We start from the raw sequence: 26,311 nt of genomic DNA, 5'->3' as shown, positions 1-26,311 counted from the left end.
GGGCCAGTCAGGGGACACTCATCCCCACAACCCTGTCCCATCCTGCCCACGATGATCTCACGCCTCTCGCTCCTGGAAAGAATTGTCCAGGTCTGCAGCTGGGCTCAGGGAAAAAGGCTTCCTCGGGCCCCTCGTTAGGGGGGAACTTCGCCTCTGCAGAGTCCAGGCAAGAGCCAAAGTAGGGTTTAATTTTATTATAAAAAAATAAATCAGGAGAGCTTGGCCCAGGCCTGGCTCTCGTCCAGAGCGTTGCCTGACTCGCATCTTGTGTGGAGGGTCCATGAGTCACCGTGTGACACAGGACTGACCATGTCCATCGGCTCATCCGCTGTTGGTCAGCCGCACCTCCAGCCGTGCCTCCCAGTCGGGAGAAAACGTCCCAGCGGGTCCCAGCAACGGCCCTGGCTTCCAGGGAAGCCTCAACTCGGATGCGGGGCCTTCGAGGCCGGAGCCACGGCTGCCTAACCCTTCGCTTCCACGTGCGCTCACACCAGGCTTCCTCTCCACGCTTCTCTCCAGAACATCGATGCCCAGAAGTGCAAAAGGCCAGACTCCGCCCGGTGCAGCCACTGAGCTGAAAAGTCACCTCGTCCTGAAGCTGTAACGAGTTTAACTTCCTTTCTCTTCTCAAACAGTGTCCAGCCGCTTCCCTCTCCCGGTCTCACTCCATGGCTCCTCGGTTCGGCCAGGAGGGCCGGCTTCCTGAGGACGTCCGAGCTAAAGCCCCTTCTCTTGTACGGAGAGGAAATCATTTCTGGAACCTGAACCCCTGGCCTGGTCCACGGCACAGTCCCTTCCTCAGCTTGGTTCCACTACAGCCCATCGGCTGCTGTTGGAAAAATCACTGGAGGTGGTGACCACTCAGGTTCCACGGACGACCACGTGTCTGGGAGGACCACGTGGATGAAACAGTTCCCATCAGAACCCTCTACCAGCCACCTCCTCACCCTGACGCCCTCTGACAGCCCCGTTGCTGGCGTCCTGGTGGGAAAGTGCCCAGGGCACAGCAGGGCTGTTCCTCTCTCTGTCTGGACTTTCTCACTGCAGGGCCAGGGTGGGGGGGCAGCCTCATACAGAGGCCCTGGGGACCCCTCGTGGAGCCCTGTTCCCAGGGGTCCTGCCGATGCAGCACCTGGGAGGCAGGGCCCAACTTACTTGTTAGTGGTTCCGTAACTGTCCATGGCACACGAGATGGAGATGACACAGATCAGCAGAGGGGACCCTGCAGGAGGCAGGAGCGGGTACACGTTAGCCTGGGGCTGTCGGCTTTCACCCGTTAGTTCATTTATTTGTTTTATGCCCGATGCACAGAAAAAATCATGTGCTGGGTGTGGACACAGAGCAGCCGGTCCTCCAAGAACCTACAGTCTCAACAAGGAGATAACACACACTCGCACTTGCCCATGTACATGCGCACACACGCATGCAGAGACACGCACAAGCTTTCACGCACACGCACAGCCACACGCACAGAGCCGCACCACTGCATTCACGCACACACGAATTCTGAGGCAAATCTGTTATGAGTCCAATTCCATTTCTGCAAACAACCCCCTTCTGGCTGCTGGGAAGGCCGTGCACCCTCAGGGCCAGTGTCGGATCAGCCGCCCTGAGCACAGCAGGCCCCCCTTCGCTCCCCCTGCAGTTAAGTGGGGGGGTGAGCCACCCACGGACCCTCTCAAGCGGGCGTTCTACAGAACCCGCTCAGACAAGAGAACTGCTTCGAGTCTGTTCCTACAAGAGGGTGCGGGGGGGGGGGGAGAGTACATGAAAACTCAGCAGCTCTCTGCACCGCCCACCTGCCCGCCGGGAGTGAGTGTGCTCGGTCCCCAGAGAGCTCAGTTCTGGGGGAAGCAGAGGCACCTGTCCTGGCTCCACACAGGGCCTGTGAGCACGGTAGCCCCCCCTTTATGCACGGGGGTCATTCCAAGACCCCCATGGATGCCTGAAACTGCCGATTGTACCACACTCTGTCTATACTGTTGTGGGTTTTTGCCTGTACAGACACACCTAAATTAAGCACAGCAAGCGACTAACAACAATAATAAAATAGAGCAGTTAGAACATTGTACTGCAACGAAAGCTACGTAAACGTGGCTCTGTTCAATAAAGCGAGGGTGTCCTGAACACAGGCACTGTGACACCTCGACAGTGGGTCTGATAACTGACTGGGCTACTGAATGGCTAACGGGCGGGGAGCGTGCACAGTGTGGAGACACCAGACAAAGGGATGATTCGAGTCCCGGGCTGGATGGAGGGGACAGTGTGAGAGTTCGTCACGCTGCTCAGAATGGTGTACAATTTAAAAGGCACGAATTGTTCATTTCTGGAATTTTCCATTTACAACCTGCTTCCCCACCCAGCTCAGCAGGAGGGAAGCACCACTCCTGAAGGTATGACCGAGGACACGGGGTTCCCTCTCCCCCCAGCGCCCCCTCGAGAGTCGCACTATCTCCCCCGGGGGGCAGGCTGCCAGCATTTCTCAAGCCCCCAGCTCCAAGCTGCAGCAGCTCTATTCCAGGTAAGAGCAGCTGAGAGACCAGAGCTCCCTCCCTCCCTCCCACCGCCCCAATAACTGAAATGAAAAGTACCATCAGTCAAATCAACAACCCAAACTTTCACATGAAAGGGCTGGAGACAAAGAAGAGCCCACGAAACCAGACGCGAGCGGAAGAAATAATGAAGATCATGGCAGAAATGAACAAACTAGAAAATAAACAACAACCGACAGAATAAATAAAACCAATACACTCAACCTTTGTAAAGATCACCAACAAAAGTCAGAAATGCCGGGAGCAAGTGTTTCCCGATGACTGAGGCTTTTGTTTGGCCAACATGGTCCTGCTCCTGTCCTGGCCTCGTCAAGATGCACAGAAGGACCGTCGAGAGGAAACCCCATCCGGCTGCAACTCCCCCCCCCGCTGCACCCCTCCGGCTGCCCCCCCCTCCCCGCACCTACCCCATCCGATCGCGTAGTAGTAGCGGTGCTTGCTGTCCTCGGAGCCGAAGACCTTGATCACCATGCTGTAGAGGTGCAGCCCCTCCACCAGCATCCAGGCGAAGGCGCTCAGGAAGAAGTAGTGCAGGAGCACGGCCAGCACCTGGCACGGGATCTGGGACCGAAGCAGAGGCGCAGGGGAGACCTCGCGGGGGCGTCCCGCTGTGTCCAACTCCCAGCATCCATTTCTGGGGCGCCCCCCAGTCACGTGGCCCGATTTTTTTTCCTGGGAGCCGTGACTCAGGGTTTCTAGCCTGAGCCGGCGGGACGGGGCACGTGACTCACAGGTAACCAATCACCGCACAGCGTGCTCCCTCCCGGGCGCAGTGATTGGCTCAGGAGGGCGTGGGAATCAGACCCGGCCAATCAGCATAATGCAACAGGATTGGCTCAGGGCGGGCACGTGACCCGCCTGGTCCAGGGTGGGCGGAGCCACCGGGGAGCGAGGTTTCCCTCCTCCCTCCAAAAGCGAGGACAGGAGCCTGAGCTGCGGGGGCCCCTCTGGCCCCCCAAGGGAGGCCCGTGGGAAGGGGGTTCAGAGACGGTAGGCCCGTGGCTGGTCACACCCCGAGATCTGGGGTTTCAGTGTGTCCACCGCAAGGCGTGCTTTAGCCACAGAAGCCCCTTCCTTTCCCGGGGGACACGGCCTGGCTTTCTGGGGGTACGTCTGCATTCTGAGCTGGAGAAGGGGCCCCTGGGGACACCGAGGGGGGCAGAGGCCCGAACTCACGGTGCCCGGCTGGCAGTGGAAGCTGATGAGCAGCAGGACCTGGGCCACCAGGACGGCGAAGGACAGGTTGGCGTGGATGTGGTAGCGCTGGTTCCGGATGGTGCTGACCGAGCTGGGCACAGAGCGCGGGGTGAGGCCCGGGCCCAGGCGCCCCAGTCCCGCAGGGACCCAGACGGGCCCCGAGGAAGCTGCCCAGCTGCTGTCACTCCTGGCTGTGGACCCTCGAGGGCGCCCTGCCTGGCCTGAGCCCCTTAAGGTTCCCAGACACCCAGCCCGCTCCAGCCTCTGGGCCTCCGCGCCCGCTGTTCCTCGGAGGTCAGCTCCCTTCCCGGGGCTCTGGGTGGCCTGAGAAGGAACTCCACGTCCTCGCCCTGTAACTGCCACCTCCTGGCACCGACAGCTGGGAAACGTGTCTGTGCCTTTGTGTTCTAGTCATGGCCCAGCCCCACCCAGACACATCTGTCTGTCTCTGGCAGGCTGAGTCCTCAGAGCCGACCACGCCTGGGGTGGGGTGGGCTGGGGGGCAGGCTGTGCTGAGCAACTGGCTGAGGAGCCAGGGGACCAGAGACCGGATGTCTTGGCACAGGGTGGGGTCCCCCTGCCTGGCTTGGAACCTCCTCACGTGTCCCCTCTACGCCCGACTGCCTCAAAGCTCCCGACCAACCAATCCAGATCCTGGGGTTACAGAACCACCCAGGTGACGCAGGTGAGGGGGGTGGGGGGCTCCCAGAGGACCCCCATGAGCAGCCCCAGAGGGAGGGGGCCCACCAGGTGTGCATAACACACAAGGGCCCCGGGGAGCGCGGCTTCACTGCTGTCCACCCGGACACACACATCTCCCACTTGACTTTTCCGTCCCCACGAGTTGCGGCCAGTTTGGTCATTGCAAGGGGCGGGGGAGTCCTCAGTTCTGGCTCTCACCTGGCCAGTCACCTGTGGGACTGTTCCAGAACTTTCCAGCTTAGCTAAAGCCGGTGCCCTCCAGTTCCACAGCCCCTCCAGTCTCTCCTCTCTGTTTCGGGCACCCCATGGTCCCTTCCCTGCACCCCAGATCTCAAAATTAGAAGTGATGGAGGAGCAGGCACCCAGTTGTGACATACAGGGTCCAGGTGTTCACCAGCTCACGCGTGCAAATGCCAGTGGGGAGATCGAGGGGGCAGGGGGGCATTCATGTCCACGCAAAGCCACCAAGCATCCCCGGGGGACCAGGAGGCTGGCAGAAGGGACTCACGAGAGCATGGCGAAGGTGACCAGCGTGATCGCCAGGCAGAGCACGGACAGGGAGCAGCCGATGTAGCTGATGGACGACAGCGCCACCTGGTGTCCGTGTGTGAGCTGTGTGGGAAGCAGAGCCCGGGTCAGCCCCCTGGGTTTGGATGGGCACTGGCCCTGTGGTTAGCGAGGCCGGAGCCCAGTGGGCGGTTTGGCCTGGATGATGCACAGCTGGACATTGGGCAGCCACTGTCCCATTGTGAGTATGTGGAGACCTCTAAGTCGTGCCTTTCCCCCAAATGTCCTGTTGTTGCCACAGATAGAAGTCTGGTCCTTTAGGGTCAGCCCTTGGCCGGGTCCTGTAACCCAGGGTCAGAGTGGAAGTGGCCTTGAGGGGTCGGGGGTGGGTGGGTGGGTCCAGCCTCAGGAGGCGTCTGTGCCCCAGCAGTGGCCTTCCTTTCCTAGCCCACAGCTGCGTTTAGAAATGCCCAGAAAAGCCCGGGTTTGCTTCAGGACACGGTTCCTCTGAGTCAGAGACCACAAGCTCCAGTGCCTCCCGACAGGAATTTAATGTGAACTGGGAGGCTGGCTGGGAGTGTGTAGACACATAAACAAGAGGAACTGTCTGTCCAGAAAGAAGTGTCTATATCTTCCATTGTTTTCACAGAAGTCCCCTTTAGTGAACATGGTTCCTACCCCAGAAGGGCCAGGAGGCACTTTGTTGCCTTCCTAAAAGCAGAACCACAGTGCACAGCGACAGTGTGACTGCCACCTCCAGTGTGAGGAAGGCGATAGGGAGTGGTGGGGCCTGCGGCGACCTTCATCCCACAGTCCCGCCTACAGGGGGCCGTAGATGCTCAGTCAGAAGAGGAAGCCCTCTTTATTATTATTATTATTACTTTTTAAAGAAAACCAGAAATTCAAAATTACAGACAATATATCTGAGTTTTGAAATATTGACAATTTTTGTAAACCTCTGTGGATTACACGAAATGTCCCTTGGCCAAGGTTGGCCGCCAGACCCCAGTGTGTGACTGTCTTATGGAACTGCTTCCCTGTGGCCACCTGCTCTGCACCTGGGGCCTGGGGACCGGCTTCCCCAGGTGCACCTGTCCCAGCAAAGGGCTCCTGCTACTGGGACAGTCGCCGGGCCCAGGCTGCCCCCACTGAGCCCACTGGAGCATCCGAGGGTGGGCGAGGGGGCTGCATGGGCCTGGCCATGAGTAGGGGGTCAGCCACCTGGAGAGAGGGCGGCCACACTGTGTGGCCTCTGGGGCTCCCACCCACTCAGGGGCCTTGCCCACCACCACCTTCCTTTGGTGCCACCCTTGCTGGGACCATCCATCACCCCCCATAACCCCCCAACTTGCCCTTTCACATAAAAATACCTTGGAAATCCCTCCAAGTCCGTTGGCATAATTATAATTCATTCTTTAATAAGTGCGTTTTGCCCTGGCCGGGTGGCTCACTTGGTTGGAGCATCATCCCAGACACCGAAAGATTGCAGGTTCAATTTCTGGTCGGGACACATACCCAGGTTGTGGGTTCGATCCCCAGTGGGGGCAGGTATGGGAGGCAACCGACGGATGTTGCTCACAGTGATGTTCTCTCTCCCTTCCTCTCTCTCCAAGGCTCCTCCACTTTCTCCTCTTACCTACAGTCTTGCTTCCCGACTCCTTCAGTTCTGTGACACAGACTCTCACAGGGCTATCAGTACGTGACAAGCTGTCTGGATTGTTTGTCCGGGTCACCTACCCTCCTGTCCCCACACCTGGGGGCGGAGCTCAGGGAGACCCGGGCTCCAGGTCAGGGGGCTCAGCCACCCCTTCTGTCTTCATTAATTCTCTGAATACTCCACGACTTGGTATCGACTGTGACAACTGCCTTCATTTTAACTCTCACGAGGAGGCTCGTTTTTAGCATGGATAATTTTAAACCATTTTCAAACCGACCTTTCCTGGCAATGAGCAGATAGGATTTGCTTCTATGAAGACACCCACAGATGGTCTAAATCTGTCGCCTGCACCGAGTGGTGACAGACTGGCAATCATCAGTGGTCGTGCTCGGGGTTTTTTAAGCTTATTGGAGGGGCTGCCTCCCTTCCTCCCCTCTCTCTGTCCCCGCCCAGCAGATCTGCCTCCCTCACAGGGGAGACCAGGCAGGTTCCAGCTCTCAGCCTAAGAGACCTGGAGGAGGCTCTGTTCACGGCGGCCTGAGCTTCGTGTTCGTGGCCAGGCTCTGCCCCCTGGGTGACATGGGGTGACCCTCGTCTGTGATTGTGAGGATGGCAGCCTCTCACTCACGTGGGAGGAGCTGCTCCCCAGATGACACCCTTTGAAGAAAACACTCCCACAGGGGTGGTTTGGGGGCCACATCTGCCTGAACCAAGATGTGCCACTAAGGGCGCTGCGTGAACTGGGGACATGCACCCCAATAGCCTGATTCGAGGCCCACCCTTCCAAAACTCTTGACTTGACAGCCTGAAGGACACGGTGGGGCTGACCATGAACCCAGCAGGAGCACCCATTGGTGATATATTCTGACACAGAGAAGGGAGGGGTCTCCTCCATCCTTAGCCTGAGGTCTATAGGGGGCTGCACAAGAACACCTGGGGGACCGGGGTCTGCATGGGGGCTGTCCGAGGACACCTGAAGCCAAGATTTTATTTTGCCAAAGAAGCAGAGCCTCAGAGATGCCCCTGACAAGGGTCTCCCTGACCAGCAGCCTCCCATCCGTCCCCAAGGCTGACAGCTCCCCTGGGCGCTGCCTAGTAGGATGTACCACCCTGGCCCTGCGTCAGCCACATGCAGAAAGGGCACCTCCTTGGGGCTGGGGCCCTTACCTCCAGCGGGACCACCTGCATGAGGATGGCGAAGTTGGTGAGGTGAGTGCAGCGGCAGACGGAGTAGCCCAGATTCCCTTCTACGAGGACGCAGCCCTCGTTTGACCAGACGCCTTCTCCGGAGCTGCGGACACACGGGCGAGATGATCAGTGGGAGGCAGGACCCACCTGGCCTCGGGCAGAGCGAGCAGAATATGGCGCTGTCCGTGAGGCCACGGGGACGCGAGAGCTCCTTCCCGGAGAGGGAAGTCGCGTAGCACCTGGGCTGAGGTCCATTAATGAAATGCCACGGCCCAGCCTCCCCTCCAGGGCATCTCCAAGCACCACACACAGGGACGCGTGGGCACTTAGTGATGGGGACACCTGAGGGCTGAGAGTAACCCAGTATCCACCTGGGGACTGGCTGCATAAAAGGCGGGACACACAAATGTGACAGGACGGGACCAGCAGGGCTGGAACACAAAACATCGTGTCTCATGTCTAATGCATGAAACAAAAGATTGTGTTTTCTGTGACCAGAACCATAAATTCTGTGTATATTATTATTATTATTCCTTACCTGAGGATATTTTTTCCTTTTTTCAGAGAGAGAGTGGAAGGGAGGGAGGGAGGGGGAGAGAGAGAGAAACATTGACTGGCTGCCTCCCACACGCACCCTGACTGGGGCCAGTGATCGAACCTGCCACCCAGGAACGTGCCCTTGACCAGCAACATTGGCCCTTCCGTTCATGGGCCGATGCTCTGACCGCCGAGACACACCGGCCAGGGCTTTGTGCATATTGAGAAAACTGCCCAGAGAGGTTACCTCCAGGGAGAGGGCTAGAGATCTCCTTTTTAACAATGTTTCACTTTTTTGAAGAACAATGTATCAATGTATTACTTGTATCCTTTCTTAAAGGACCAACAGATACAAAATGACTAGAAGCAAATTCGCTCAAATGTTAACTGTGGTGAATCGTTATGGTGAACAGATCAGTGATCACAGTTGCCTTCTGTGAATCTCTGTTTTCAAAATAAAAAATAGACGTTTAGATGGTTCTTTCCAGAAATGGCAACTTTGTGGTATCAGCAAAGACAAATCTTTGGTGGGGCCCTTGGTGGGGGGGGGGGGGAGAGTGCTTCTAAAGTTGAAGAATTTAAAAGGGCTCTGGTTTCTCTTTGCTTTATGTTCACTTGTAACTGTGACGTCAGCTGTGAACGTACGGATGAGAAGTGTGGCCGTCAGGTGGGGTGACTGGAAAGGACAGTCCCCCAGGGCTTCTGCCGGTGTCCGTGAATGGAATACACGCTGGTGGCATTTTTACTTTCACCCCCGAGGCCCAGTGTCCTCATGAGGACCTGGTGCGACTGTAGGTGGGTGAGCCTCGGGTGGGGTGGGAGGGGTCGTTTGGGGGTGACCTGGAAGGACATGGGGCCTGAGGGCTGCAACTCTGGACAGCAGCTTTAGATGGAGGTGGGTTTTCATGCCAAAGGGTCTGCTGTCCCCAGGGAGATGGGGGCGTCTGGCAGAGAGCATAGCCAGGGCCTCGGAAGATGCCAGTTCAGAGCATCACTAATAACGTCAGAATAAAAGAGACTTGTAGCCCAGCTGGTGTGACTCAGTGGTTGAGCTTCATCCTGCGCACCAGTAGGTCACTGGTTCCATGCCCAGTGAGGGCATGTGCCGGGTTGCAGGCTGGATCCCCAGTAGGGGGCGTGCAGGAGGCAGCCCACTGATGTCTCTATATCCTGCTCCCTTCCTCTCTCTCTAAAATCAATAAAAACACGCCCCCCTCCTTCAGTCTAATTTCCCCAGGACCTTGAGCACAGCCAGGAGCCCGGCTGTGTTACTATTTATAGAAACCTCCATCCACCTATTGAGGGCATGAAGGCCACACCTCAATTAGAGGGCGACCTTGAAATTAACGGGGCATTGAATTAGGTGAACACAGCCACGGGGGCATAAACCACACCTTCTGCTGTGCAAAGTGTGGCTGGGAATGAACACCCATGAAAGTCACACCCCCCCTGGAGCCACAGAGGCGTGACGATGCCTGTTAGGGAGAGGAGTGGGCCCTGCGTGGCGTCGCCTCTGCATGGCCCTGATGATCCACTTCCCGGGGAGCCAGTGGGAATGAAGACATCGGCCACGGAAGGCAGGCCACGCGATGCCGATCACAGTGAGTGTGTGGGAAACCCTGTGGCCTGGGGTGTCTGCGTGTAAGCAGAAAAACTCCCGTGCCTAAGTAAGATACCGGCTTTTTTATGGTGTTTTACTTTTATTTATTTTTAATATGTTTTTATTGATTTCAGAGAGAGGGAGAGAGAGAAACATCCATGACGACAGAGAGTCATTGATCAGCTGCCTCCTGCACGCCCCCTACTGGGGATCGAGCCCCCAACCTGGGCATGTGCCCTGACCGGGAATCGAACCAGCCACCTCCTGGTTCATAAGCTGACACTCAGCCACTGAGCATCGCTGGCTGGATTAGGGTGTTTTACTTTTTAAAAGCCAAATGCATTGACAGATGGCTCGAATCCTTTCTTAAGGTTCACGTCTAGAAAAAAAGGGACCCAGAATTCTATGCCCCGTGAGCCTATCTTTCAGAAATGAAAGAGAATCGTTCCTCAGACAGACAGACAGACACGGGGGAAGTTAACGAGATGCAGACGGAAACTTGGTCTACACCCAGAAACGCCAAGGGGGAAAGATAAAGGTACACAGGCAACTGTTATTTTCCTGTTTGTGATTGCTCTAGAGGATCCCTAATTAGCTCAAGCAAGATTCCTGGCAACGTGTGGTGCTTCAAGGGGAGGGCAGCGATAAAAGGGCTGGTTTCCCCAGACACCTTAACCCGAAGCATCTTCGCTCTGAGGTCGCGGGGCCTCTGCTGAGCTGGCCAGTGTTCGGAAGGTGACCCTGGGCATTCAGAGCCCGTGTCCTGACAAGTCCCCGTGTGGCAGAGTGACACCTGTCCCAGCACCTCCTCCAGGTCCTGCCCGTGTCCTGAGTCACTCCCCGAATGCACTGAGGAAGCAACCGCGTGGCCTCCAGAGACGGGGACCCAGGTCAGGACGTGGACTGGCGAATGACAAGCACGGGCCTGGATACCTGGCCCCCGGCGGCACCCCTCCCACCCCCCTCACCCAGGGCCATCCTCGCAGACGGTACCTGAAGTCCAGGAAGGCGCAGTACAGGAACACCTGGCTGGTCTTGTTGGCGGCCTCCCGGTGCTGCTTGCTCGTCTGAAACGAGAGCACGAGACGCTTCGTGAGGCCAGGTTCCCGGCACGGACGTGGGAGCCGAGCCCCCAGGCCGAGGGGCAGAGGGGCCGTGGGTTGGTGATGGGAAAAGCCGCTGACTTCCCATCTCACTGGTCCTGGTGAGAGGGCCGGGGCTCGAGCCTCAGGGCCTTTGCACATGCTGTGCCCGACCTTCAGAATTCTCCTCCCCCCAGACAACCTTGCTTCCTCTAGGTCTCTGCCAAATGTCAGTCCGTCAGTGAGACCTGCCCACTCAGAGCAACGCCCGCCCTGCGCTGCCCACCCTCCCTGGCATTCACGTTTCCTGTCAGGTGACGACCAACGTGGATTTGAGACCCACTGGGAGCTGAGAGACGCTTCCCCCTCCATCCCCTGTCCGGCTGTGAGCCTGCTGTGACCCGGTGCTCACCCACGGGGAGCCCTGTGTCTGCAGCCACTTAGACCACAGAAGGTCACCGGTGGGGAAACTGAGGCACGAGTAGCCCACAAAATCGAGGCTACACATAGAGGCCCAGCGGGGACCCACGGCCTGCAGCACGGACGGCTTTCACGTGTCCCTGTAACAAGCAGGTGCGTGTCTGTGTGTTGCTCAGAGCTCGTGAAAGGAATGTGAACACCAGCCAGGCCTGGGGGGAGCCAGCACCCGGCTCACACCCGTGGGAGACACCCCGGCCGCCAGGACTGCCTTCCTCTACGCTCTGCCTCCCCCATGACCTCGTGACCTTGGGCGAGGCTGAGCCCACGCCCTAGACAGAGGAATTTTAAAATCAGTCCCGGCCACAACAAGCCCAGCATCTGTGTGTGGTCAGAGGGTGGAGGGCAGGCGGCGATCACCGGGCGGGCCGAGGTCACACCCCAGCCGGGAATCTCTGCCCCTGCGGGCCCAGGCCCCCCCGGCCGGCTCCTTCCGTGGGAAACTCAGACTCCTCCACATGTGTTTGGCGCTGGGGCCTAACTGGGACGTGAGGTTGCAGGAGGAGCCCAGAAGGTTCCTGGGAGCGTGACCTGGATGGGGCGGCTGTGAACATTCGGGGTGTGGTGCTGCGGGGAGGGGGGACGCGGGGAGTCACTCCATCACTGTCCTGGGGAAACTGGACACTGTCCTGGGGAAACTGGGAGGCACCACTGCCCATCAGCCCCGTGGGCGCCTGGGAGGGAGACGAGGGCCGTCCCATTAGTCAGCCGGTGGCCGGGGACCAGGAAACGGGGGTGTCACCATCAGGGTGCAGGGAGGGGACATTCACCTTGAAGCTGAGTCCTGAAGCTGAGGGACCAGGCCGGACCCCCCCCCCCCCCCCGCGAGTCCTCAGGTCCCAAGGCCCCGGGATCGTGTGTTTGTACAATTCTGGGAGCTCCAGTGTCTCCTGTCTTCCCATCAGCATGGGATTCTGGGACCCTCCGGGGGAATTCAATTTTGAACTGTGGCCCTCGCAGTTCCCCAGGTCCCTTCTCTGTGAACCCCAGGAGCTGGTGAGGCCGGCGGAGCCTGCGGACGCCCGACTCACGCACATGGCTGTCGCTCAGCGTGTCCACCTGCCAGCAGGCCAGGGAAACGCGCAGAGGAAATTGCCTTCACGCTTCGAGCAAAAAACAAAGACAGCAAAACCTGTGCAATTACACGGGGCTCTGGGATTAGATCAGCCTCGGGGCTGAACAGAAAGTGTTTTCCAATCGCCCCCCTGCCCAGTAACATCGAGTCAGGAGAACGTGCTGAGGCAGGTAGGCAGGGCCCCGGCCTCCGTCCAAGGGGGGCATCTCCAGCTCCGACAGCTCAGAGATGGGGACCCACCCGGAGGGGAGGCGGAGTGGGGGGCACAGCGCATCGGAGGCAGAAAGGGGGCGGGAATATTCGAGGTCGAGGGCGGTTTTATTTATTTCCTGCTCTCCCGTGAGCCTGGGGTTGCCACACAGCCCTGCCTCCTGCGTGGTTCAGGGAGAGTCAAGGCACCTGTCCTGGCCTCGGGTCGATGACCTTTCCCTGCACCTCCCCCCGGCCCCCTCAATACCCCGCCAAGGTGACCTCAGAGACACAGGCATCCCCAGAACTGCTCCCCCGCCACCCGGGGAAGAGGCCCCAGGGCCCCGCCAGCTGCACCTAAGGGCCACCTCAGCCCTGGGTCGGCTCAGTTTTTCGCAGGAACACAGACTGTCACTAAGCCAGCTACGGGGACCGCGGGACAGACCGCTGCTCTCATCACTGCGGACAATTCACGCGTAATTAGCGACGATCATCACCCGCCTCCTGGCACCTCAAATCTCAGCCATCTGTGGAAGGTCATCAGGTGACGGTCACGGACGATCCCAGCACAACCAGCTCCCCACAGACCCCCGGGACCGTGGGGCCCCCCTTCTTCCCCGGCCGCGGTGGCGCCAGTCACGTCCCCAACCCCACCCCAGGTGTCTGCTTCTCACTGGGGAGCACAGTGTCTCCCTGAGGTCCGGCCGGAGGCCAGCGAGGCCGCTATTCACGGACGGTCAGGCCCCCTGGGGTCTGCCTCCACCCGCGGCCACCCCGCTCCCCCCGCCTCCCGGCCGCCTCTGCAATATCTTTCTCCCCAGGTGCCTCTCGCTCGGGGAATCTTCGTGATAAATTACTTCTCCCCAGACACCGGCTTTGGGTTTTTCAAAGATATTCCACAAAATTCACTTTAATGTTATCCGTACTGTCACAGAGGGGGGAGAAGCAGCTCCCCGTAAAATACAGCTTCAGCCCGGCCGGCGTGGCTCAGCGGTTGAGCGTCGACCCATGAACCTAGAGGTCGTGGTTCAATTCCCGGTCAGGGCCCAGGCCCAGGTTTCAGGGGTCGAGTCCCAGCAGGGGGTGTGCGGGAGGCCCCCTCTTCCTTTCTCTCTAAAATCAATAAAAATACACGCCCGGCCCGGCGTGGCTCAGCGGTTGAGCGTCGACCTAGGATCCAGGCGATCGGGGTTCGATTCCCGGTCAGGGCACATGCCCGGGTTGCGGGCTCGATCAGTGACTCTCTCATCATTGATGTTTCTCTCTCTCTCTCCCTCTCCTTTCCTCTCTCTGAAATCAATAAAGATATATTAATAATAATAATAATAATAATAATAAAATCAATAAAAATACAGCTCGAACGAGACCTGCCCTGTGCTCCCCGCCTGCCCACCCTGACTTGTCTCCCTGCCCCGGCCCCCGGGTGGCCGGGCCGGACTGTCCAACAGGCTCTTCTCCAAGGTACAAGGGCTGGACAGTGGTCCCCAGCCACCCTAGTGGGGGTCTCGTTTCCAATGCCACATGTTGCCATCTTTTTTCTGCAGCCGGAGAACCTTCCTGAATTACACAGTATAACCTCGAACGTTTGCCTGGAAACAGAATTCACAGTCTGAGCAGGTAAATGCTGCCTCAGAGTCTATCTGTGCCCACACGTGGGAGAAAAAAATACGGTTTTCGCAGCGCAAACCACAAAACAGAGGCCTCAGGAGGCACGTGCAGGCTGGAGGGTCTGCAGGTAATCGGGAAATTTCAATCCCGGGTCCGTCCCGGGGGGGGGGGGGGGGGGGGCGTCAGACTGTTCCAGGGAGTGGAAGACTTTTATTTCTATGCAAATAATGCGATGGGTTTAAAGGGTTATAAAATTCTGATCTATTTTACAGCCCAATTCCGAGGCCGCTCATCATAACACATCATATTTGTGGTCTCCAACCTGCTTACAAACCACATTAGAAATAATGTTATTTTCCAATAAAGGTGAGCGATTTCACATAGAGAAGAAAATAGGGCTTTGGAATCCCACGATCTGCATTCTAGAACCGGCTAAGGAGGGGCGTTGGCGGGGTGATGCTCACCCCTGTGTGCTGGGCACACATTTCTGTTAATCTCCTTTGTCCCCCACTTGCCACTGCTCTTTTTAAAAATATGTTTTTATTGATTTCAGAGAGAGAAGGAGAGGGGGAGAGAGAAACATCCATGATGAGAGAGTCACTGACCCACAGCCTCCTGCAGGCCCCGGCTCGGGATCGAGGAGCCTGCAGCCCGGGCCTGTGCCCTGGTAGGTCGACGCTCAACCTGAGCCACGCGGGCCGGGCACTCCGCCTGTTTGCCGCTCTATTTTATAAATCCATAAGTAACTGGTTTGGCCCAAATTTCTCTAGGCCTGAAACACCCACATGCAAAAAATAAAAATAAAAAATCATATTTTTTAAGATAATAGGGCCTACAGGAAGCCTCTCCCCCTGAAACTCTCTCCTCACACATTTTAAAAGACACCTTTCAAAAGGGTAAAACCACGACTCTCAGATCTAAAACGAACCCGTATCAAGGACACAATTTAACTCCTTCATGAACGAGGCTGTTGTCACTTCAAGGGAAAGTCCAGAGAGCCCCACACGCGTGCGAGGCCATCGGGGGCGCGGGAGTACATCTGCTTCCCCGCGACAACGCCGGCCACGCAGAGGATACCCACGGGAGGCCGCGTCGCTGGCTCAGCCTCTGCCAGACGAAATCTACATTTCAATGTGAGCAGCAAAACTAAACAGTGAGAGGAGAGTGGGAGGCTGTGTCCTGACCTTGAGGGAGAGACAATGATTTGCTAAACTGTGCCCAGGAGTCCTGCTGAGAGGACGGCCGGGACCTCTGCCGGGTGCGGGGACTCCCAGGTCTGCCCGCTCTGCTGGGCTCCCTCTGGGCGGAGCTGTGACCTAAAGACTCGACTTTCCTGAGCCTCCTGCTCCATTCCTCTGGCCCCAGAGCCCCCCCTCCCCCGCCTGTCCCCTTGGCTGTAACAGAGGATTGGTCCTGCTCCAGACAGGTAGTGAGCTCCCCACCCAGAGGCGACACCCAGAGCTCAACGTCTACAGCAAAACTTGTCCACTCCTGTGGGTGGTGGGGGAGGACAGCACCCTCCCCTCAGCTCTGCTCCAGCTGCCCCTTCCCTCCTGGTCTTTCCTGGGCTCGTGAAGGGTGATCTACCAGGTAGACAGACGCTGGGAGGGGTGGGGACTCGGGTCCAAGCTCACCGGGCAGCGTGAGGAGGTGGCCCCAGCGCAAACCATTTAACGCACGTGGGCGGGGGAGTGACGAGCCTGGAGGCCCGCAGGTACCTTTTGATTCACTCTCGGCCGCCCTGAAGACAGGATCCCCTTCTCTTTGCCATGCCCACCGCTGCGCCCGGGATCTCATCTCCAGAAAATTACACATTGTTAGAGAGATTTCCCAATTTACTTCAACAGAGGAGCCGGCATGGAAGTGTCTTTCAAGGTAAACACTCAAGTTCTGTTTCAAATCAAATAATAGGAGAGAAATGAAGTAGGCCTCGGCTCTCCGGATACCAATCAAGGGGGACAGGCAGCTCCTGCCGTTCCTGGGGCCTGTCGGCATCACCCCGAACCTTACAAGGCGCGAACATGTCGTCATCGCCAGCCGGGCACAGGTGAGAGGCTGAAGCAGGTCAGCAGAGTGGCGCCTGGTCCCCAGGAACTTAGACTCGAACAACACGAGTCACATTTCAGTGCGAGCAGCTGCGCTGAAGCCAGGCTGAGGCCTGTCACGGTGATGGTGACGATGGTCCTTCTCAACTAAAACGCAGGGGGCTCCACCATGTGAGGGCCCCCCGTGGGCATCGAGGTGGCGCTGCCCCCGCTGGGATGGGCCGAGGCCCCCGCCTCTTGCACAGACCCCTGGGGCCCTGGGGTCCCCGAGATGCTCAGACCCTGTGCAAATGAAGTATTTCTACCCAGTTCCACGGGGACAAGACCGAGCCCGGGAGAGGAAGGAGGGCTTCCCGGGCCACCCAGGGTGACATCTGTAAGCCGAGAACAATTGTCTCCTTTTCAGCTCCGAGTGCTCGTCAGACCTGCTGTTCCTCCCACGGCTCCCACGTCCACGTCCACGTCCACGACACCCCTGCTGTGGCTGCCACTACCCCCAGGATAGGCCACTCTTTCTCCAACAAAACTGCTCCCGAAAGCCTACACTGTGTCCTCTGCTGTCACACCCACTCACGTGGCACCCGGTGGTTCACGGTTATGCTGTGGGGTCACCAGGACGGGCTGAGGGCCGTGCCTGGTGGGGGGCGGCCAGCACTCTGATGGCGGCCAGGTGACCCCCGCACTGCCCGAGCCCTCCGCCTGGGAGCTCCGCAGCCTCGTGCCTGTCTGCCGACAGCACCTCAGGAGGGAGCTGAGACCAGAGACCTCAAGGACTGGCCCTGGGCCACACAGCGAACAAGTGTCGAGCTCCAGAGCCCACGCTCCCGCCCATAAGCAGCACCCGCTTTTCTGTGCTCATGCTGATCTCTCTCCTCCGGCAGTGACCCCCCCCCAGCCCGGACACTGCTCTCATCTCCCTCCCTCCTCTCTTCCTCTTCTTGCTGTGGCCGTGGCCGTGGCTCAGCCCCAGCGAGGACCTGGAGGCCCACAAGGCGGCGGTGTCCCGGCCACACCTCCGAGCACCCCGACTGCTCGGCAGCCTGAAGCTCAGGGGACAGAACTGCAAGAGAGAGACACAGGCTCTGAGGCCCAGCGCAAGGGACCCGGTTCCGGATGGGGGCCCCGGGTTTGGGTGTGTCCCCTGAAACCCTGGAGGCCTCGCCTATCTGAAAACGATCCCTCCTGCCCACAAACGCAGCCGGTTCCTCAGCGGACAGGAACCTTCCATGTGGGCTATAAAAAGTCGTAGGACCGACACCCTGTCATCATCGGGGAATAAATGACCGATCTGGACGGACGTCAGCTGGCTGGCGCCTGGCTGGCCCTCTGCCCTGCAGCGCGGAGCCCAGCCCGGGACCCCTTCCCCGGCCCGGCTCGTCTTCCCGGAGGCAGGACAGAAGAGGGGGACCAGTGTCCCCCAGGAGCACCCCGGGAGCCCAGATCCGCCGGCGACACCGCGAGACTGAGGCTGGAGGTCCCACCTCCGAGCCGTAAAGTAACAAATTAAACCCCTAGTTTGTGGGAATTTGCTACAGTAGCAACAGGACAGGATACAGCCCCTTCTTCCAGGGAAAGCAGTGGATACATCTGAGGATATAAAAAATTCTCAGCTTGTTCCTGGTCCGGTGAACATAAAAAATGTGGGCGGCCGACGGCAACGACACGCAGCCAGCTAATGCTGGGCCCGGGAGAGCTCAGAGGTGTCAGCAAGGAATCGGCAGATGAAAAATTACCCCGTGAACCGGCCATTCACTCGGGAAAGGCGTCGGCCTCGCTAATAATCCAGGAAACACAAACAACAAGCCCGAGACCTCTGCCCAGCAGAGTCTGGGCGGTGACGTCGCCCGGCGGCCCCTCCGGGCGACAAGGAAAATTGCGACGACCTTTCTGAAGGGCAGTTTCGCAACGTGTATCGATTTTAAAACGTGCGTCTCACACGGAAACGAGCCAAGGCGGCCCAGAGAACAAAGCGGGGGGACCAGGGTGGGACTCCCGGGACCGGTTAGGGGACCCGTTAGAAGCCGTGGGGTCCCGACAGTGAGGGGTCAGCTCAGGACAAAACAGAGCCACGGAGCCGAGTCCAGAACAGGCCTCGTGGAAAAGGCTTGATTGTGACGAGTCCCTTGATTTACGACGGGGGGGGGGGGGCTCATCTCAGCGTCGAGGGAGAGGAGATGCCCATAATGGGAAAAATAAATAAAGCTCGATGCCTATCTCGGGGTGACACCGAGGCCACGCCAGCAGGACCACGGATCCTGTGAAAGAGAAAACCCCACGGGACACAGGCTGCACCGTGACCTGGGGGTCAGAACCCAGGCGGGGCTCATGCACCTGCCGCTCCAACCCCCCTGCACCCCGACCACCGAGGTGAGCTGATAGGACTCCGAGTACTTGGCAGAGACAGGGCAGCATGGCCACGTGTCCCGGGAGTGTGGGCAGTGCCCCCCATGTGCTGTCCTGGTACAGGGAGGGGGCAGGCAATAGGCCAGCCGGGGTTTAAGTCGGAGATCGCCTCTAAGGGGCCTCAGGACAGGCCCAGGGACCCCGTTGGGCCCGCACCCCTCTCTGTGCCAGGAAAACCAGGTGCCTCAACCTTGGGCCGCAGGGCCTTGCTCCACGGTCCCCTCCACGAGGACCGGGACACATGTGCGCATCCATCTCCCCCCGAGCCCCTGCTTGCCCCCACGCAGCCAGTTTGCCCTCGGACAAACGCTTCCCACCGGGCAAATCATTTCAACTCCAATGAGCGGGCCTCCAAAAACGTCCTCAGAAATGAGAGAGCCACCTTCAAAGGAAAACCCCAAAACCCTGGAGAGCGCTCGGCTTCGCAGGCCTCAATTACCGTCCCCTCTGGAATGATAAACATCCCCTCCGCTCCCGGCAGGGCCTGGGCCTCGCTCAGAAACCCTCCCGGCTCAGAAATGCTCCGTTTCAAAAATAACTCCTGCCACCGCCCTGGGCCAGGGCGGCACCTACACCCGCCCTTTCTTCTTCCCGCCTCCAAACCAGCACCTTCGTGCCTTCGCGGAGACTGAGACTCGGGCTTCCGCAGATGCACCGCGCCGCCGGAGCCCAGCTGTGGCCAGGAGGCCGGGGTGTGGGGAGACGGGCCTTCCCCAGGGGCTCACACAGGCTCCTGGGCCGGCAAGATGCTCCCCTGACAGGAAGGCGTCCAGGACCCCGGAAGACGCTGTCCCCAAGCCCCTCCCGGCCCAGATCCCTCCTGGACGGAGACGCCTCTCCCAGCTCCTCGGTCTACAGGGCTGAATGCTGGGGGTCCCTGGAGAAAGAAGTCACGCTTCCAAAAAGCTCAGAGCTCCTTTTGTCATCCGATGGTGCCTCCCCTGAGTCCCAGCGGCTTTCAGGACCCTGGGAAGCCACCTCCACCTTCATGCAGCCGGGGCCCAGGTCACAGGGCCCTGCAGAGCCATCTGCACCTGCCCCCAACGCCTGAGCCCACCATCACCCAGGGCAGCTAATTCTAGACCCTGCGGCTCCCGAAAAGGCTATCAGGCGGGATCGAGACAACCGTAGCGAGATTTTAATCGATAAGATCAACCCCGTGTTATCTGTGGTTGACACCTCAAAAGGATGTGTGTTCAGCCCTGGCCGGTGTGTGCCGTGGTTAGAGCCTCGGCCTGCACACCGAAGGGTCTTGGGTTCGATTCCTGCCCAAGGGCACGTACCTGGGTTGCAGGTTTGATCCCTGGCCCAGGTTGGGGCGTGTGCGGGAGGCACCCGGTTGATGCATCTCTCTCACGTCGATGTTTCTCTCTCTCCCCCCCTCCCACTCTCTCTAAAAATCAATGGAAAAAATATGCTCAGGTGAGGGTTCATAACAACAAAAAACGCTGTGTGTCCAGGTGTGAATTAAACACACACACACGAGGGTCACAGGAGAGGCCTCAGGTGGGGAACTGGCTTCCCCGTTCCCTCCCGTGGACAGGCCGAGGCCCGACCGCCGCGTCGAGGGCCCGACTGTCTAACACTGTGCTGCACACCCAACGTGATACAAGGCAATACTGAGTGTCGACTGTAGTTGAAAAGTAAAATTTAAAAAATATTAACATCAGGGCCTGAGGGGTGAGCGGCATAGGGGACTCTGCCCCATTCTGCAATGTCTGAGTTTAAAATCGTTTCACACTAAAAGCCAAAAGTGACACAGAGGCTGCAAAGGGGCGACCGCACTGGCTGGATCCCACCCGCAGGTCTATTTTGGTCGACAACGTTAATAGCAAGTTTCAAATCAGCTGCCAACAACACATCCAGAGATGTAATTTGAAATCCATATTTACGGCTTCCCTGCAAACGTCAGAAACGGCGGCAACACCCAAGGAGGCTCCGCGCGCGCTCGGGGCCGCAGGACAGACGGCAGGCGCCCGGGGCCGACCCCGTCCCCACGCTCGGTGTTGGGGAACCGGTGGGACAGGGCGGAACGAAATGGAAAATCCTGGCGGGAAATGCCTCTGGCGGGGGGTCAAATGACCGCAGGTCTATCGTGGTCCTCGACGGATTCCTTGGAAAACCACGCCCATCGGGCCTCGAATGGACCCCCGCTCAGGACGAAATCTCGGCAGGCGCTCAGCCGCACCTTCTCTGAAGGACCCTGTCCCGCCTGCCTCCCAGCGCGTCTGTCTCGCTGCCCCGTCCGCAACGAGGAACTGAGGGTGAGGGAACCGCAGCGAGGGGCCCGAAGCTCATCGCGCAAAACGGGAAACTCGGAGGACAACGCCCTCATCTTGCTAACAGCAGCATCACCACACGTGAGAACTGCCCACCCCCCGCCTCCAAGGAGGACATTCAGTGCCCGGCCGGCGCGGCTCAGCGGTGGAGCATCGACTTAGGATCCGGGAGATCGCGGTTCGATTCCCGGTCGGGGCGCAGGCCGGCTTGCAGGCTCCTCGATCCCCAGCAGGGGGCGAGCTGGAGGCAGCCGATCACCGACTCTCGTCATTGATGTTTCTCTCTCTCTGAGATCAATATGTACATAAAAGAAGGACATTTATCATGAACCAGAACCCCCCCCCCCCGCAATGCTGCCTCTGGCCCCAGAGCCCTTTCCACCCAACGTCTGAGCCAAGCTACCGGCCCTACGCTGTCCACACCGTCCACGGGACCTCCCGCCACACTCAGACACGTCCCCAAACAGGAGCTCGGGTGGGAGACAAGCACCCGCTCGGGCCGGCGCCCAAATCATCGCAGTTCCTCTCTACCGGCACCAGGCAACCCAGCGTCCCTCCGAGCAAAACCAAAGCAGGCGACAGGTGCGAGGCCGGGTCGGCTCCCGCTCACTCACCAACTTGTGCCTGAGCCGGACGGTGACGAGCGGCGAGCCCGACAAGTTCTGGGAGAGCGCGGGCGGCGGGACCACCTCCAGGGAGATGAGGTAGCTGGCGGCGGACAGCGGGCAGCCCTTGTAGGCCGTTGCCTCGGCAATCCTGGGAAAGGAACGAGAAATCATTACCCGCAGGGGAGGGGGGCACGCGGCCCAGGAGCCCGAAGCCTCGGGGATGGAGCTGTTGGGGGGCGGAAGTTCGATTTGACTGCTTCCTTCCAGGCTGGGTGCTGGCGCCTGGGGGCGAGTCCCATGCTCAGTGTTCAGGTCCTGCCGCTTGAATTCTGTCTCTCAGAGCCTGTTCCCTTTAAGGGCTGGGAAGCGAGAGCTGAGAGGGAGCCGAGGGGCATCCCCTGGATGCTGGATCCAGCCGCTCCTGAAGCCACCTACTCACGCCACCTTTCCATTCCCGTGACCCAGTAAACTCCTCTTTTGCTTAAAATGCTTCCTTGGTCCTATTTTGAGGAAGCAGCTGTCCCAGCCCAGCGTGAGCATCGGTGACAGCTGAGCAGTCGGTCACTGCGGGGCCAGGGGACAGCGAGCCTCGGAGGACCCTCTGCATCCAGCCGGCCCAGCAAAAGCCGGCTAAGCCTCCCGCCCCCAGGACCTGTGCACGTTAGTCGCTGTCCCCAGGCAGTTGTCACTCGGGCCCCTGGAGCGGTCTGGCCCGGCCTTGGCTTCCTTCTTTGCGCATTAAACTCACTTGTTGACTTGGACCCGCCCCCACCTGGGGGATGTAAGGACATTACGATTCCCTCTCATCCTTTCACTCTCACAAAAAACCACACGTGTGCAAAGATTACAGGGCCCAGCTGCGCCCGAAGCCGACCTGCTCCTGCCCCTCTTAGGCCCACGAGCCCCAGCGCCCCGGCCTCCTGCTCAGGCTGATGTACCCAACACAGTCCTGACTGGTGGAGGCCTGTGCGGCTGGCTGTCATCCTACAGCCGTGGAGACCGGGGCTCAGGGTGGTTAAGGCACATGTCCAAGGTCATAGTTAGTTTGGAGGGGGTGGCCCAGCTCTGTTCCTGACCATCCAACTACCAGGCTTCCCCCAGGCCTTCCGACCCCCAGGTGGGAGTTCCTGCGTCTTCTTCTAAGGGCCGTGGCATTTCCTCGCTCGGACAGCGAGGCGCCAGGTGGTGTATCCACCTGTGATGGCGGGCGGCGGGCACGTCACAGTGGTCGGCCGTAAAGAAGGGGCACACGCATGCACACGCAGGTGCACACGCAGGTGCACACGCACACGGCTCCCTCTGTGCCGTGCAGCCCTCGGAGACTCACCTGGTGCTGTCCGGCCGGATGTTGTTCAGGTAACGGTGCATCGTGTGGTACAGCAGCCCCACGATCGTGGTCCAGCCTGCGGAAGAAGCGGCGGGACAGGGGCCCTCGTCAGCATCCCAGGGACAAGCAGGAGACACACAAGCCCCCAAGCAGACCCCTCACCCAACAATGCAGGCCCTCCCCTGAGACCCAGGGAGGGGAAAGTGAGGGGCCTTCCCGAGACCCTGGGACAGTGACCGTGACTCCCTGCCCCTCCCCCGAGCTAACGCCAGCCGTGCAGATGCCGCAGCTCCCAGGGTGGACAGGGGCGCCGGGACAGCCCATGGGCTGGGCACACAGCTCCCGGGAGGCAGAGCCCAGGAGTTGCATGTCCTCCGACCAGGTGCTCAGAGTCCACGACCCTCCCTGACTGCCTGAGGTCCCTGAGATGGAGGGACACACACATTTGCTTTTCAAGGGATCAGAGGGGACAATAGGCATTGGACCGAAAATGGCCAGAGCCACCTGGGCCCCAGACAGGGCTCCTGGAGTCAGAGACAGTAACCAGGGTCCCCTTGGCCCCTCTTTCAAGCTGCCAGGAAGTAGAACCGGGGCCCCTGAGAGGGGGACTGGAGGTGCCCACATCGGTTCATATTCAGCCAACGGGAGCTGTGCAGACGTCTGGGGACACACAGTGTCCTTCCCGCTGGACCAGAGTCACCTAGAGAGCTCGTGGGAAACGCAGGTGCCCACCTGCCCCGGTTCCATCCCGGCCACTAGGCTGGATGGAGTGGGCTTGGAGTCGGCTCAAGAGTGAGCATCTCGAGAGTTTCCCATGATGCACCTGCATTCCCGGGGACTGAGCCACTCACGCGGGAACAGGTGGGCTCTCGGGGAAGACCCTGGGTGCGTCCCCCACCCCCGGAGGGTCCAGGGCACCCACCTTGGCTGCGGAAGGCCTCGTGGGGGATCTCGATGTAGCTGTGGCCCTGGGCCGGGAAGCGGTAGTGGGAGGAGTTCAGGGTTTTGGGCAGGAGCTTGGCCACGGAGAACTCTGAGGGGAGGCGGCAGAGAGGGGCCAGTCAGCACCTCCGGGCAGGGCCGGTGTGACATCCCACCTGCCTTTGCCTTTGGTAGAGTAATTACCTTCAACATCTAAGGACCTGAGGCTATGAGCCTGGGGGGAAGGAACTGCAATTACGCGGCTCCTGTGTCCATCCCGCCACGCCCGGGGGGGACCCCGGGCCTGAGGCCACCCCTCCTCATCTCCGCCCACAGCCTGTCCCCACGGCGGAGCCGCCAAGCACCTGCCACAGAGGAGGAGCCCGCGATGGTGACCTGGGGCTCTCTGGCCTGCAGGTTGGAGGAGATGTGGCTCATGACGAGGTCCACGGTCTCGATCAAGCCCAGCACCAAGCCGGTGTCCTGGAAACAACACGGGAGAGCCGCTGCGTCGACCTCGCGCAGAATCGCGGGACCGATGCACCAATCCTGCAAAACCAGGCTCCCGCTCGCTCTGCGGACGTTGGTCCGAAGGAAGAGAGGCTCTTAGGCTGCCCAGGTCTGACCCGGTTCACGACTGTCCACGTTTTGTGGCAGAGCTTAGGCCTGCGCCGGTCGTCCACCAGCCGCCTCGGGGGGGGGCTCCCAGGCTCCAGCCCGCACGAAACATCCCCGTGGAAACCGTGAACCCTGGGAGGTTGTGCCTTTTAAAAAAAAATCTATTTCTAGGACGGATTGCAACAATCTTAAATTCATGACCCCTTTGGCAATGTGAAGTTAAATCTCATTTCATTTGAAACTGTTCAAATAAAATTTGTCAAATGGAAACCCCAGGTCAGCCTCACGATTAACGGCGGGATGAGGCGGCATTTTGGCCCCAAATCGCGTGTATTTGTTCAACGTATGGGGGTTCGGTGGAATGAGCGCCAGCTGTCACACGGGGGGGGGCGAGGTCTCTCTGGGCAAGGCGGGTAGGGGGCCCCTCACCCCCTCCACCCCTGCCAGCAACCCTGGAGGTCAGCGTGGAGGCAGCCCCATCAGACGTGGACAGGGCCGGGGGAAGCCCCTCCTGGGAAGACAGGACGGCTCCCCAGGCAGGTGCGTTTTGAAGGTCAGACCGTCCCCGCTCACCTCCGACACGGCTGTCCAGCTGGGCAGCAGCAGGACCTCCCCCACCGTCTTCAAGAAAGTCTACGGGCAGAAAGAACGACCCCCTTAGCACGCGTCCTTCAGCTGGGAGCCTTGAGACCGTCAGGTCCCTGCCCGTGTCTGTCAGCCCTGCTCACAGACAGCCCCCGGTGGCCGGCTTAGCCCCACGCCGCAGGTGGGGAAACTGAGGCTCGCAGAGGTCGAAGGACCTGCCCGGGGACACGGAGCTGGGCCCGTCATTATCGCCTCAGCCCTGAGCCTGTTGGACACAGAAAGCGGTTGGATCTCCGGGACCCAGAATGTTCTATGAACAAAGGAGGGGCAATGACGTCAGGGCCCCACTGGGCTGTCAGAGTCGGCGGGAGAGGCCCCAGCACCTGGCTGCTTGTGACAAGCCTGAAACCCAGACTTTTATGTCAAAGTTTCTAATTTTTTTAAAAACTCTGTGTAGGTCCAACCGAGCCCGTCTGTCCTCTGCGCTCTGGCGGCCGCCCCCACGCCCCGGGCTCCGCAGCCCGAGCTTCACCTCCGTGAGGTTCCGCGCCGTCTCCTCCGACAGCGACTTGTCGGGTAGGCTGAGCGACACGTTCTGAAGGTAACTCAGGACGGTCCCGGGACTCTGGAAGTTCTTCCTCTCCTCCGTCAGGTTCATGATGATGGGGTGGTAGGCGTCGGTGGGCACCTGCAGGAAAGAAATCGGCGCCCTGAGCTCCTGCTAAGACCGGACGCCCACCTGCCGTCCCCACGTCCACCTGCCCCTGGGCCTCAGGGTCATCACAGCCCGGCGACGGCGAGGGTGGCCCCGTAGCACACGCCAGGCGCTCGGCGGACACGTCGCCCGTGTTAACGCTCATCTCCACGACCGCCTATGAGACACCCACCCATTTCTCAGATGAGGGAATTAGGCAGCACTTAGTGCGGCAACTAGAATTTGAACCCCAGCAGGTGGCTGCTCTGCAAGCCGCTATTTCATTAGAGCTCCCAAGAAAAGCTGCCTGATTACAAACGCAAATCCCAGACGGGGGAGTTTTCTGCAGGAATGGACCCTGTCCTCCAACAGGGGTGCAGGGAAGCGGAGGGGGGGCCACTGTGCCACCTGCCCTGGGCGAGGTCCCAGTGCCCGGCTGTCCCCAGGCCGCCTTTCCGTC

At 59.5% G+C, this 26,311-nt stretch overlaps 1 protein-coding gene across 1 annotated transcript in view; it reads right to left on the bottom strand.

Moving 5' to 3' along the window:
* ADGRD1 (adhesion G protein-coupled receptor D1) overlaps nucleotides 1-26,311 on the bottom strand; it is a 46,434-nt gene that overhangs the window by 5,226 nt on the left and 14,897 nt on the right. Inside the window, exons 9-20 of the mRNA XM_087828830.1 lie at nucleotides 25,690-25,845; nucleotides 25,146-25,205; nucleotides 24,320-24,437; nucleotides 23,956-24,066; nucleotides 23,034-23,109; nucleotides 21,713-21,854; nucleotides 10,934-11,007; nucleotides 7,783-7,906; nucleotides 4,960-5,063; nucleotides 3,729-3,840; nucleotides 2,960-3,113; nucleotides 1,156-1,222 (exon numbers count right to left, since the gene is read on the bottom strand). Coding sequence (XP_087684956.1) covers nucleotides 1,156-1,222; nucleotides 2,960-3,113; nucleotides 3,729-3,840; nucleotides 4,960-5,063; nucleotides 7,783-7,906; nucleotides 10,934-11,007; nucleotides 21,713-21,854; nucleotides 23,034-23,109; nucleotides 23,956-24,066; nucleotides 24,320-24,437; nucleotides 25,146-25,205; nucleotides 25,690-25,845 — 1,298 coding nt within the window. The remainder of the gene's footprint in view (nucleotides 1-1,155; nucleotides 1,223-2,959; nucleotides 3,114-3,728; nucleotides 3,841-4,959; nucleotides 5,064-7,782; nucleotides 7,907-10,933; nucleotides 11,008-21,712; nucleotides 21,855-23,033; nucleotides 23,110-23,955; nucleotides 24,067-24,319; nucleotides 24,438-25,145; nucleotides 25,206-25,689; nucleotides 25,846-26,311) is intronic.

Source organism: Miniopterus natalensis, chromosome 20 (assembly GCF_054644295.1).
Source record: "Miniopterus natalensis isolate mMinNat1 chromosome 20, mMinNat1.hap1, whole genome shotgun sequence".
Classification (NCBI taxonomy): Eukaryota; Metazoa; Chordata; class Mammalia; order Chiroptera; family Miniopteridae; genus Miniopterus; species Miniopterus natalensis.
The sequence above is the reverse complement of the archived record's forward strand: the minus strand, read 5'-3'. Positions and strand labels throughout refer to the sequence as shown.